This window comes from Haplochromis burtoni, unplaced genomic scaffold, assembly GCF_018398535.1.
Source record: "Haplochromis burtoni strain Fernald_Lab_line unplaced genomic scaffold, NCSU_Asbu1 Contig_817, whole genome shotgun sequence".
In the NCBI taxonomy this organism is placed as follows: Eukaryota; Metazoa; Chordata; class Actinopteri; order Cichliformes; family Cichlidae; genus Haplochromis; species Haplochromis burtoni.
Window position 1 is genome coordinate 111,376 of NW_024583178.1, and position 11,774 is coordinate 123,149.

At 42.2% G+C, this 11,774-nt stretch overlaps 2 protein-coding genes across 2 annotated transcripts in view; both read left to right on the forward strand.

The window, feature by feature from the left end:
* LOC102300397 (nebulin) overlaps positions 1 to 11,774 on the forward strand; it is a gene marked incomplete at its 3' end in the record, with an annotated part of 74,303 nt that extends 62,529 nt beyond the window's left edge. Inside the window, 15 exon segments of the mRNA XM_042215763.1 lie at positions 783 to 893; positions 2,360 to 2,461; positions 3,503 to 3,607; positions 3,739 to 3,852; positions 7,436 to 7,540; positions 7,922 to 8,026; positions 8,169 to 8,276; positions 9,087 to 9,197; positions 9,685 to 9,801; positions 9,880 to 9,990; positions 10,101 to 10,205; positions 10,290 to 10,394; positions 11,003 to 11,107; positions 11,315 to 11,407; positions 11,749 to 11,774. Of these exon segments, the coding sequence (XP_042071697.1) occupies positions 783 to 893; positions 2,360 to 2,461; positions 3,503 to 3,607; positions 3,739 to 3,852; positions 7,436 to 7,540; positions 7,922 to 8,026; positions 8,169 to 8,276; positions 9,087 to 9,197; positions 9,685 to 9,801; positions 9,880 to 9,990; positions 10,101 to 10,205; positions 10,290 to 10,394; positions 11,003 to 11,107; positions 11,315 to 11,407; positions 11,749 to 11,774 (1,523 nt within the window).
* nebl (nebulette) overlaps positions 1 to 11,774 on the forward strand; it is a 25,323-nt gene that overhangs the window by 9,341 nt on the left and 4,208 nt on the right. Inside the window, exons 9-22 of the mRNA XM_042215762.1 lie at positions 783 to 893; positions 2,360 to 2,461; positions 3,503 to 3,607; positions 3,739 to 3,852; positions 7,436 to 7,540; positions 7,922 to 8,026; positions 8,169 to 8,276; positions 9,087 to 9,197; positions 9,685 to 9,801; positions 9,880 to 9,990; positions 10,101 to 10,205; positions 10,290 to 10,394; positions 11,003 to 11,107; positions 11,315 to 11,407. Of these exons, the coding sequence (XP_042071696.1) occupies positions 783 to 893; positions 2,360 to 2,461; positions 3,503 to 3,607; positions 3,739 to 3,852; positions 7,436 to 7,540; positions 7,922 to 8,026; positions 8,169 to 8,276; positions 9,087 to 9,197; positions 9,685 to 9,801; positions 9,880 to 9,990; positions 10,101 to 10,205; positions 10,290 to 10,394; positions 11,003 to 11,107; positions 11,315 to 11,407 (1,497 nt within the window). The remainder of the gene's footprint in view (positions 1 to 782; positions 894 to 2,359; positions 2,462 to 3,502; positions 3,608 to 3,738; positions 3,853 to 7,435; positions 7,541 to 7,921; positions 8,027 to 8,168; positions 8,277 to 9,086; positions 9,198 to 9,684; positions 9,802 to 9,879; positions 9,991 to 10,100; positions 10,206 to 10,289; positions 10,395 to 11,002; positions 11,108 to 11,314; positions 11,408 to 11,774) is intronic.

An 11,774-nucleotide genomic window follows, 5' to 3' on the forward strand; every position in this document is an offset into this window, starting at 1 on the left:
AGATCAGTTTCTTCAGTCTGTCTGTTCTTCACGCTGCGCCACATGTGCCGCAATAAAAATGAAATGAAAAGAAGAAGCTAAAAAATTCACCTCATTTAACAACAACAACAACAACAACAACATTTTATTTTCAGGCACCAGTAAAGACACTCAAGGAGACATTACAAGCAGTTAAATAACAGTTTTATCCAAACTAGTTAAAACTCATACATCACTCATTAGTTTGTCCTTGTACTCCTGATATTATAGTACAAGTTTACAGATATGCAGCTGTTTTATGTTTATATGCAATATATCTAATGTTTGACAGTCTGCAGTAATTATTATTATTACAGTAATTATTATTTTCTTCACAGATTCATAGACCTTAAGCATTTTTTTAAATGTAGGACTCTTATTTCTTTATAAAGAAATGACACATTAGCAATCAGTTGGTTTTTGAAACACGATTAAAGCAAAATCCAAACAGAAGGCGGCCGGTTTATTCTGCAGGCCTTTTAACTTCACTCAGTTTTTGTATTCATTTGTGCATCACGCTGTGAATTCCTCATTTTCACAGTTGGAAGTCAGCTCGTCTTATTTTTAGACAAATGAACGAGTGCGCTTTCAGACGCAATCCAGCACCAGGATGAATTAGTCATCTGATGTTTTCCTCCCTAAATTTATCAGGCTTCTGTTTCTCTGCGTCTCTCTTTTCAAATCCTCCACATCTCCTTTTCTTCACTTATTTAATCATTTTTTTCTTCCTCAGTTCTTTTTGACTTTCTTCTGTCTCTCTGTAGAAACTCTACAAGGAGAAATATAATCGGGAGAAGGGGAAGTCCAGCTACACCAACATGAAGACGCTTCCTGAGGTGGAGCACGCCATGGAGGTCAACAAGAAGCAGAGTGAAGTAAATATTTACCTGTCCGTCTGAATCAGTGATACAACAGCTGTTATGTAACGTTTGTTCGTATAACTGTGCCGACAGCAGCTCATCAGCAAACTTAACAGTTTCTCTATTAAATTACAGTAAAACACAACAAGTAGCTGTTATTTTGCAGTGCATCTGCCAAACCACTGTTCATGTTTTACTGTACTCTGCTGCATAACATTGCGCTGTCTGTGATTGGTTAGGCAAGTCTGATACTGCAGCTCTGAGCTGACTGATTTTACTCGTGGCTTCACCATCACCATATTTGTGTGTTGAAACTGGATCTGACGCCTGTGAGCACAACGTTTGATTAATGAGTTGTTAACCAGTGAATGTGTAACCTGGTTCATCCTTCTATCAACTCCGAGGAGAACTGTAATTAAAAATGGACATTGTGTTTTATTGAGCAATGGTGCAGCATCATTACATACAAATACAACAAGACAAACTCACAGCAGGTGATGGGAAAAGAGGCGAGTCAGCGTTTGCACAAGTCGATCAAAAATTTACTCGGCTTCACGCTGCATCGCAAAAAACCTCAGCTGAGATTCTCCAAACACCACCGACAATCAGCTTATTAAAGCAAGGAAGCACAACGCTTGGAGAAAACGGAATGAAATCTTTTTATTCTGAATTCTAAAACGATGCTGCCGTCAGTTTTAGAGGCGAATATTTGTGCTTTTCCAGAGCAAGTGTATGAAATCCCAAGAAGTCATCAGGAAAACGTTCTGTAAGGTACATCAAGGAAACAACAAACCTCTAACAAACTTCTAGATACTGGAAGTATTTTTGCAACCAGAGGATGCGCCACCTGCTGGCCATTAGAAAGAATGCAGTCTATGCACCGTCTATGATATTAGACCATTAGCTGTTATTTCAGTCTTTCTACAACAGTGTCCTTTAACGGTTAATACTGTAAAATATTATTATATTCACCTGTTCAATGTGTAAAATAGATTGCATGAATAAATATGTTGGCAAGAGACATGATTTGTCTGTTTCCATTTATAGTCCACGATTATGTCAGAGCTAATAATAAACTGGAATAAAAGGTGGAGGAAAAAGAATCAAAGCTACCAGAGACAAACAAAGATAGTTGTCATCAAAGTGCGAGTGGAAAAAGCCCCACTGAGATCTGAGACACACAAGGGGACACAGGAGCGACTGGGAAAGGACTTAATTATATGATTTTTGTGCTAAAAGTGAACACCGTGGAGCTGTGCATGTGATCATCATGCACAGTGGCTTTACTCATAGTGTAGACCTTCTTTTCCCGACAGCAGCTTTCAGTGAATTCAGCTGTTTTTTTCTGTTTTTATGGCCAGTGTGTTTAACACCTGCGTTTTATTTATCTTTTTAATTTTGAACTTCACTGCACTTTTGTTTATGTTGGTTTTATTAGAGTAACTCCTCCTTTTCTCCTTAACCTCCTCTGCTGGTCTCAGGTCAGCTACAGGAAAGGTAAAGAGGAGCTTCATCACTACAACACCATCCCAGACAGACCTGACATCGTGAACGCCACCAACGCAGCTAAACTGGCCAGCGATGTAAGCGCGCGCGCGTGTGTGTGTGTGTGTGTGTGTGTGTGTGTGTGTGTGTGTGTGTGTGTGTGTGTGTGTGTGTGAACATGTAACCACGTTCCATCCAACACTCATTTCCATGACAACGTTCCTGTTCAGCTGCTTCTCTCTGAGTGGAAATGCTGATTAATTATAGAAAATGTTCTGCTCTTAACACTGAACTGTCATTATGTGCGAGTGTTTTGTAGCTTTCTGGGAAAGTGTGACGTGTGTGTGTTTGTATTTCTGTCTTTGTGAGGACTTGTTTTGGAAAGTGGGGACATTTTGACCCGGTCCTCTCTTTGGGACAGACCTTCAGGGGTCTCTTTGAGGTTTGGACTTAGTTTCAGGGATCCAATTTAGATAAAGACTTGAAAGTAGAAAGTATGTGTTCGGCTGTAATAACATCCACTTAGTGTTCTTTGTACTTTACAAACAGGAACTAGTAACAGCTAATTCAGTGCTAACAAATGTACACAGACAACGATGCACCAGGTTCACTAGCAAGAGGGTTTGTGGAGAATACAGCAGACGTTGTACGATAATGTCTACATTTAAATAGAATTTTGACTTTATTCTCAAATTATCAATAATATATTATTTATTTATATATTTATTTATTCGTTAATTTATTCATTGTGTGGCCCTAATACACTGCAGCAGTTTTTAGTTTGTATTGAGGGGCTTTGTCTCTGATTGTTTTCAGTTGGGTTTACTTATTTTTTACCTGGTTTTGTTATTATTAGATGCTGTTAATATATATTATGTGGATGATGCTGCCAAGGGCAAAATGTAAGGATTTTGGAACAGATATTACAGTTAAATCTCTTTACTCCCACTCAGACGTCTCAGTCTCAATAAATATCTGCTCCGGCGCCTCCTGATGCTTGTAAAGTTCACAGATTTATCAAATTACCTAAAAACTGAAAGTAAAATAACTACATTTAACTAAAATGTCTTTTCACAGCTGTTTTAATCTTTTTGTATTTGTTTTATTTAGTCTTTCTTGTGTGTTTGTGACATCTACAGGTGACCTATAAGAGTAATACTAAGCAGCCCGTCTACAGTGACGAGTCTCTTCTGGCCAGAACCGACATCCAGCACGCCAAAGAGGTCTCAAAACTGGCCAGCCAGGTAACACATAGCCTTCCCAGCATGCACTAGTAGCCGCTTTGCAAGTGAGCACTATAATGTGTGGTTAAAAGACTTGGAAAAGATACACTCACATTTAACAGCTGATGTCTCTGTTCATCGCTGTCCTGCAGGTGAAGTATAAGGAGAGCTTTGACAGACAGTTAAAGGGGCAGAAACCTCAATACAACCCGCTGGACTGTGTTTCCTTCAAACAAACGCAGGCTGCTGCTGCTCTGGCCAGTCAGGTGAGTGAACCGTGGTCACATGATCAGTCACACACAGGTTGAAGTTCAAATAAAGCATGTGATGATCGTTCATCAGGTTTTTTTCTGAATGTAGGTCAGCATAGTCTAACTGGGTGAGTATGAAAGTGCACCACAAAGGAAAGCTGTTAAAATGCCTGCATGTGTGTGCTGTGTAGTTTAGTGTGTCCATAGTTTTCTTTACAATTCTTTGTTTTTATTTTATGCCTAATGGGAAAGCAGTGCAGAGTGGGAACAATATTTTACTCTTTGACTTCTGTGGGCTTCATTATATTAAAGTTGGGTGTTGTTCAGATGTGGTTGTTCGGCTGGTGAAGCAACAGTATGGTTTCCCCTTCAGTCTGAAGTCGTCCCACTCTGTTTGAAAAGGGGAATAAAAAAACAACCAGATAGTTTTATGGATTACATTAAAGCATTATGCTTTAATGTAATCATTTTAGTTACTTTTTTAGTTACTGAGCATTTGAGTTTTTGTGAATCTCATCTCTGATTTTTGCGGATGATGTGATTCTGTTGGCTTCATCGGGTGAGGGCCTCCAGCTCGCACTGGAACGGTTCGCAGCCGAGTGTGAAGCAGCGGGAATGAGGATCAGCACCTCCAAATCTGAGGCCATGGTTCTCAGCCGGAGAAGGGTGGAGTGCCCACTCCGGGTCGGGGACGAGTTTCTGCCCCAAGTGGAGGAGTTCAAGTATCTCGGGGTCTTGTTCGCGAGTTATAGGAGAAGGGAGCCGGAGATCGAGATGCAGTAATGCGGACGCTGCACCGGTCCGTCGTGGTGAAGAGGGAGCTGAGTGTAAAAGCGAAGCTCTCAATTTACCGGTCGATCTACGTCCCTACCCTCACCTATGGCCACGAGCTGTGGGTAGTGACCGAAAGAACGAGATCGCGGATACAAGCGGCGGAAATGAGCTTCCTCCGAAGGGTGGCTGGCCTCTCCCTTAGAGATAGGGTGAGAAGTTCGGCCATCCGGGAGGGGCTCAGAGTTAGAGCAGCTGCTGCTCCACATCGAAAGGAGCCAGCTGAGGTGGTTCGGGCATCTGACAAGGATGCCCCCTGGGTGAGGTGTTCCAGGCATGTCCCACCGGGAGGAGGCCCCGGGGCAGACCCAGGACACGCTGGAGAGATTATATCTCTCGGCTGGCCTGGGAACGCCTTGGTGTTCCCCCGGATAAGCTGGAGGAGGTGGCTGGGGAGAGGGAGGTCTGGACCTCTTTGCTTAGGCTGCTACCCCCGCGACCCGGCCTCGGATAAAGCGGATGAAGATGGATGGATGACTCATTCGTTTTTTATATTTTACAGAATAATCCGATTTTTCCCCGTAGATCACCTGGAGACATTTTTTTTTCTTTTAGTCACTGAGATAATCAAGTCGAAGAGGGAAAAAGCTGTGTGTGTGTCGTTCTCTTTCACACACACACTCACGAAAAATTCAGTCTGTTGTGTGGGCGTAACCATGGCAACCTTTCTAAGGCAAATGGAGAGGGATTGTGGGATGAAAGCTGGAGAAGTTGAAGAGGTTACACACACATGCTGGTCTATCTGCAGTTGTGAGGACATTTATTGATATAAGCATTCCTCTTTCTCTCGCTCTGAACACCATCATCACTATTAAATATTAAACAAATCTAAGCCAAATATGAGCCCAGCTCTAACATGAAACCTAAAACTACATCTGAACCTCGGGCAGCCCCCTGGAGTTCAGATGTCTTTACAAAGTCACCATAAATTTCATTCCAAGCAAACAAAAAGAGAAAATAAGAGCTGAACAGTGAAAGGAAGCACCATACAAGCACAAATAGACACACACAGAGGCAGCCGTTTTCGTCCACTCACTGCCCACACAGCTGCAGAAAAGAGCCTCCCCACTTCACCGCATTACATAACAGCTTGTTGTGTTGAACGCTGCCCGGTGTTCAGGAGTGCTGCACGTTCACACAGTGCTGCATTTTTAGAAAAGCCTCTCTTTGAGACTCAGCATCATGATACATAGGCGGATCTCTGAATGCAGGTTTTTAGTAGAAGAGCTTGTTGAAAAGGGGGCTGAAACTGGAACCGATTTTGGCAACACAACTGAAGAAAACATCAAAGTAAAGTGTTATATGTGGAACTCAAAGGGAAATTTCTGTTTTTTTAATACTTCTCACACTTTGCTGTTTCTGCAGATGGTAGAAAATGTGGCTCGTGTGATGTTCTGACCCTGAGATTTGGGTTTGCTGTTTGAACAGCATGATGACGAACTGAAGCCAGAACATCTTTACTTGGCAGAGAAAGAAGAGAGCTTTACAATGACTGACCCTGATGGACATTAATGTCTGTAAAATGTCTGCTCATCTTTAACCTTTAACCAGGAAACATAATCACCACACGTCACTCTGAATCACTGTGATGCTGGATCCGTTTTGGATACCAAAGGCCCCAGTAGTTCTCGAGCACAATGGCACAGTGATTTTTTTTAACCCTCTCAGGCTCAAATGAAACTTTTTGTTGCTAATGCACAACCAAGTCCTGCAGTGGTGCTTCTGAGAAAAAAAACTCAGAAAATATGTATGTGGGGTAATCAGGTTGTTTTAACTGCTGCAACGCCTGCCTTGAGAGGGTTAAACATATGCAAACGTGGAAACATGGTATACAAGGTGGAACCAGAGTTCGTACTCACCTAACAAACCACCTCGGCCACCTTGTTCAGCACAGCCTGAGGCACCTTTCTGTCTTCTTTGGATATTTCTGAATTTTGTTCCCTCGCTACTTCAATAATGTGGAGTTTCAAAGGTCAGTGTTTAAAAAAAAAATCTGAAAATGGTCAGATACAAAGACCGAAAATGAGTGAAAAAAACCTGTTTTGAACGTTTGGAGAGCTCATTACAAGAAAGTCTGGCTCCTCAAAGAAAAAAAACGAGGTGTGGATTGAGACCTTTACACAATAAAACATCTTTGGGAACGTTTTTTATCCCACCTTCTGCAGATTTATGACTAATAACAGTCCCCTTACTCTTATTTTGATAGTTGAGCTACAGCTAACCAGCTGTGAACGAGGCCTGGCCTTTCACGTCGTGCTTCTTTACTGTGGTCTGCAGAGTCACTGTGATGGTGGACCTCCGGATGATTAATCTGCTTCTCCAGAAAGAACCTCGTCCATGTTTAGCCAGACCTTAGACTTAAACATTTCTATAGCACGAGGTTCAGTTAGCTTTGTGAAAAAAGTAGCTGGTAGAAATATCCTCAAAAGAGCTACTTCTTACTTTCTTTGAGATTTGTATTTGACATTTCAGAGCACTTTGTCAGTTGTACTTGAGTAAAGACGTTGCATCTGTACTTCAACTTTTACTAGAGTGTTTTTCTGCACTTCTTAAGTACAGAATGTCTGTACTTCTGCCACCTCTGGCAGAGCATCACTTAAAGCTGCACAGATAAGTGAGTAAAACCAGAGTGAACGGGAACAAATAAATCTCTTTGTTTTGTGATTGCCAACCTCGGCATTCCTTAAAGGAATCACGTGTGCCCTGAAATCATTTTAAAACCCCTGGAAAACCTTGCGTGCTGATATGCATTTTTCCTGTCTTCCAGGTGAAATATAAAACCAACCAGAACCAGAAACCAGACGGTTCTTCCGACCTCCCGAACCTCCTGCAGCTGGAGCACGCCCTGCACGCCACCAAGCTTCAGAGCAATGTAAGCCACATGCTGTTAGACAATAATTCAATATGTTAGACTGTCAGAGAAGAACTAGCTATGTTTCATAGAATAATAACAGAGATTATTATTTTTATTAAAGTGCTACGATGCAGCCTTCAAAATAAAAGTCTCTGCAAAGCCCATGCGGATGTTGCAGGAGTTAATAAAGAGTTTAACATCTGCTACCGACACACAATTACAATAAAAGTCCTGCATTGTGCTCGTGTGTCTTTATTTATTTTATTTTAGTTCATTGAGTGAGGACATTGTTGGACTGGACTCGGGCTTATTCAGCCAGCCTTCTGCTTGTTGAATAAGCCTGTGCTTATATAAATAGTCATCTTGTATAATAGTGTGTGTTTGTGTATATGTGATCAGGTAGAGTATAAGAAGAAGTACGAGCAGACGAAGGCTCATTACCACACAGCTCTGCACACGGCTGAACAGCTCCACCACAAGGAGAACGCAGTGCTGCACAGCCAGGTACACACACACACACACACACACACACACACACACACACACACACACACACACACAAGCGAAAGCTTTCATTGTCTGATCATTTCTAAACTTTACATTGTGTAAGTGCGTCTGATGGGTTTGTGTGCTTTGTTGTCTTCAGGTCAAGTACAGAGAGGAGTATGAGAAGAACAAAGGTCGCTCCCTGATGGAGTTCGGAGACACTCAGACCTACAAGGTGTCCAAGGAAGCACAGAAGATGCAAAGCGAGGTGAAACGTCTCTGCAGCTCTGACAGAAACAGACTTTATGTGTTTCTTTAGCTTTACACTCCAGTCAGAAGTTTCACTCTGAGCTTTGGATCCAGCAGATGAAGACTTCTGGTTTGGCGTGTTGTGCGTCTTTGGTTGTAACTTTTAAACTTTTTACGTGACATGTAGCAAATAATCCAAACAATATTTTGGCCTGCAGACTGGAGTGAATGAGTTTGGAGAAATTAAAGTGTTTTTATTTGCACAGAACACAGCGAGCATATATCTTCACTGCCTATTATAGAACTTTGAACACTGATTTCACAGCTGAGAAAATCTAAACCTAAAATAAATCATAAGTCATATAATAATACGACTCCAGAGGAGCTTAAATCAAGGAAAGCTATCATATTGTTTAAAACAGAGTTTAAAGTGTATGAGTGTCGTACAGAGAGAGTTCACAGCACAGCCACAGGTTATTAACGCTCTGCTCGCATCATGAACGATGCTGCAGCGTGGTGTCACTTCTTTTTCTGTCAATCGTTAACAACATGAAAACAAATCGGTTGTATTTTAGAGAAGCTGAGATCAGTGTGTGCCACCTGCTGTGGATCTGTGCCCCACAGTTTGACTCCATATCAGCCTCTGAAGGAAACACCAGTGAAGCTCGGGCACGATGAAGCGATCGTACTTTTGTGGGGGTTTACAATTATTGGTTGTACAAGTATGAGGGTTATCGTGCACCTGCGCCTTAAAAAGCTACAAATATTAATGCTGATCACGTCTATCTGTGTGTCGTTGTTCTCTCACTGTGCTGTGTGTCTCTTACAGAAGGAATATCGGAAGGACTATGAGGAGCAGATGAAGGGCAAAGCCTTGGTGGATGTCGACCAGACGCCTGGATACCTGACAGCGCGCCATGCTAGCAGCCTGCTGAGCGAGGTGACGTAGCCTCAGAGGGATGAACTATTTAAAGCCACGTTAGAGGTTTGATCAAGCTGTGCTCAAACCTGGAAGAGCAGATAATCCACTGATTTCCAACATCTTTTGGCTTGTGAAGCACTTGCATTGTGGATTTTGGTGATTGTTCCTTTTTCTGGTTTTTCCTTTTCATGTCTTTTATTATCTGAACGATTGAAAGACAAAATCAGTGAACCCACATATATTTGTTTTAAAGAGTTTTAATAATAAGAGAAGTGAGCTATAATGGTATCGACTATTTTGCTTATTTGAAACAATTTTTGGCAATTCTAAGGAGAGAAGGCAAAGAAATCAACACATTTTAATCTTATTTATGTGAAATGAAGATTCACAAAGAAAAAAGAACAAACATTTGGCTTTAATCAATCAAGCATTACATTTTAAAAAATCATTTACCTTTTCATTTTTAGTTTCCCAGTTTTTGCTTTTTTTCGCTCTTTCCTTGCAGAAAGAGTACAAGAGGGACCTGGAGCAGGAGGTGAAGGGGCGGGGCTTATCTGGTGTTGGTCTTGAAGAGACACCTGAGCTGCTGAGGGTCAGAAAAGCCAATCAGATACTGAACCAGGTAAACTAAACACACACAGATTTCTGAAAGGTGTAAGTGGCCTGATCTGAACTGGAGTTCCAACTGTGGTGTTCACAGAAGGAGTACCGCAAAGATCTGGAGAGGGAGATTGTGGGGAAAGGCATGGAGCTGAGTGCTGATGTGCTGGAGATGCAAAGAGCCAAGAGAGCCTCACAGATCCAGAGCCAGGTTTGTGTCACTGGATTAAAGTAAATGGAAGTTCTTTCTCGGACATCTTATTCTTATAAAACATGCAGCCTGCGAACATTGAGCTGATGGTTTCTGTCTGCCTGATGCAGAAGTCGTACAAGCAGACGGAGCAGCTCAGAGAACACTCATACGGGTCGGTTACAGACACTCCTGAGCTGCTGCACGCCTCCTACCTCAAAGACGTCTACAGCCAGGTCTGTGTGTTAAAACAAGATGCTTTAAGTGAAACGACAAGTTCATCCCTCCAATCTAACCACCTCCCCCGCCCCTCTCTGTAGAAGAAGTATAAAGACGAGGCGCAGCGACTGAAGGGACGCTACAGTCTGGTTTCTGAAACCCCCGAGATGGAAAGGGTCAAAGCCAACCAGAGACACGTCAGCTCTGTGAGTGCTCGGTGTCCCCACCATCTGTTCACTGTATTCCTGTTAATTATGATCAGTTAAAAGCTTTGAAGTTTTAGTTCCTGTGATTTTCATGTAACTTCAGGACAATGAAACAGTGTAGTAAATGCAGAAGATTGTTGTCATTTTTAATCTGCTTTTTATTATTTTTATTGATGTTCATAATAACGTTTTCTTCTCATTTTAGTAATGATGACTTGGTGAGCACATGTTATTCTCTAAAAATGAAATTCATGAGCCATAAGCACAAATGTTTAGATCCCAGACTGCAGGCTTTGGGCACGTACACAGTAAAGTCTCTTCTTCGGTATTTTTCTATAAAAATCTTACACTACTGCCACAAACACCAAGAACAAAGTGTGCAAACGTAGGAACAGACATTGCATTTTCAGTCTTCATTGATTGTATTGCTGCTATTTCAGAGATAAAACAATTCTTCGTTTTCAGGACTGGGATGAAGTTTATTAGCAAAGTTTTGCAGGGTCATTGTAGTCAGCAGTCACAGGCGGTGATATGTCTAAAAGGTTATACGACATAACTCTAAAGTGTTATCTACACACTTGTTACAGCAGCGTTTTCTTTCCTTTTAGCTGCGATACTGCTGGGACTCAAAGATGATGAGAAACCTGACGTCATCGGTCACAGAGACGCCAGAGATCGTCCTCGCCAGAGAGAACGCCAAGAAGATCAGTGACGTACGTTTACGGTTGGAATCAACAAACTTGTTTACTTGCTTCAGAAAAACAGTTTGCTTTTTTTTATATGAGTGAATGTTAAGCTCAGAGAATCAATCTTCAGAACACTGAAGTAAAGTGTGTTTTTGAGTGGGAGTGGAGTTTAAGTAACCGCCACCAACAAGCAGCCTTTATAGCAGCAGATGCCTCACCTCCAGCTCTGTTCAGGTCCGGTACAGGGAGGAGGTGGGTTGTGGCACCGCAGTCATGGACACACCTGAGATGGAGCGAGTCCGACGTAACCAGGAGAACATCAGCTCAGTGAGTACGCAGACAGCGGCCTCACAAAGTGAGCAGGGCAGCAGTCAGCGAGTCGTGAGGTTCGTTTGCACGGTCATGATGTGGGGATGAGGAGTGTGAGGACCGAGTGTGGCTCTGGGGCAGGAAGTCAGAGTGTGAGCGAGTCAGCTAATAGAACAGAACAATCATACATTCAGAGAGTGTCTCAAACACACTAACTACATGTTGGAGTCAGTGCTGGCTGACTGACAGCTTGTCCACTGCTTGAGTTAAATAAGCAGCTAATAACAGTAATAGTTTAGCACCACCTGATCTGGCTAACCTGATGACACCTGACCTGACATTTCTGATTTTGCCACCAGGTCAAATACAAGCAGAGTGCAGTGAA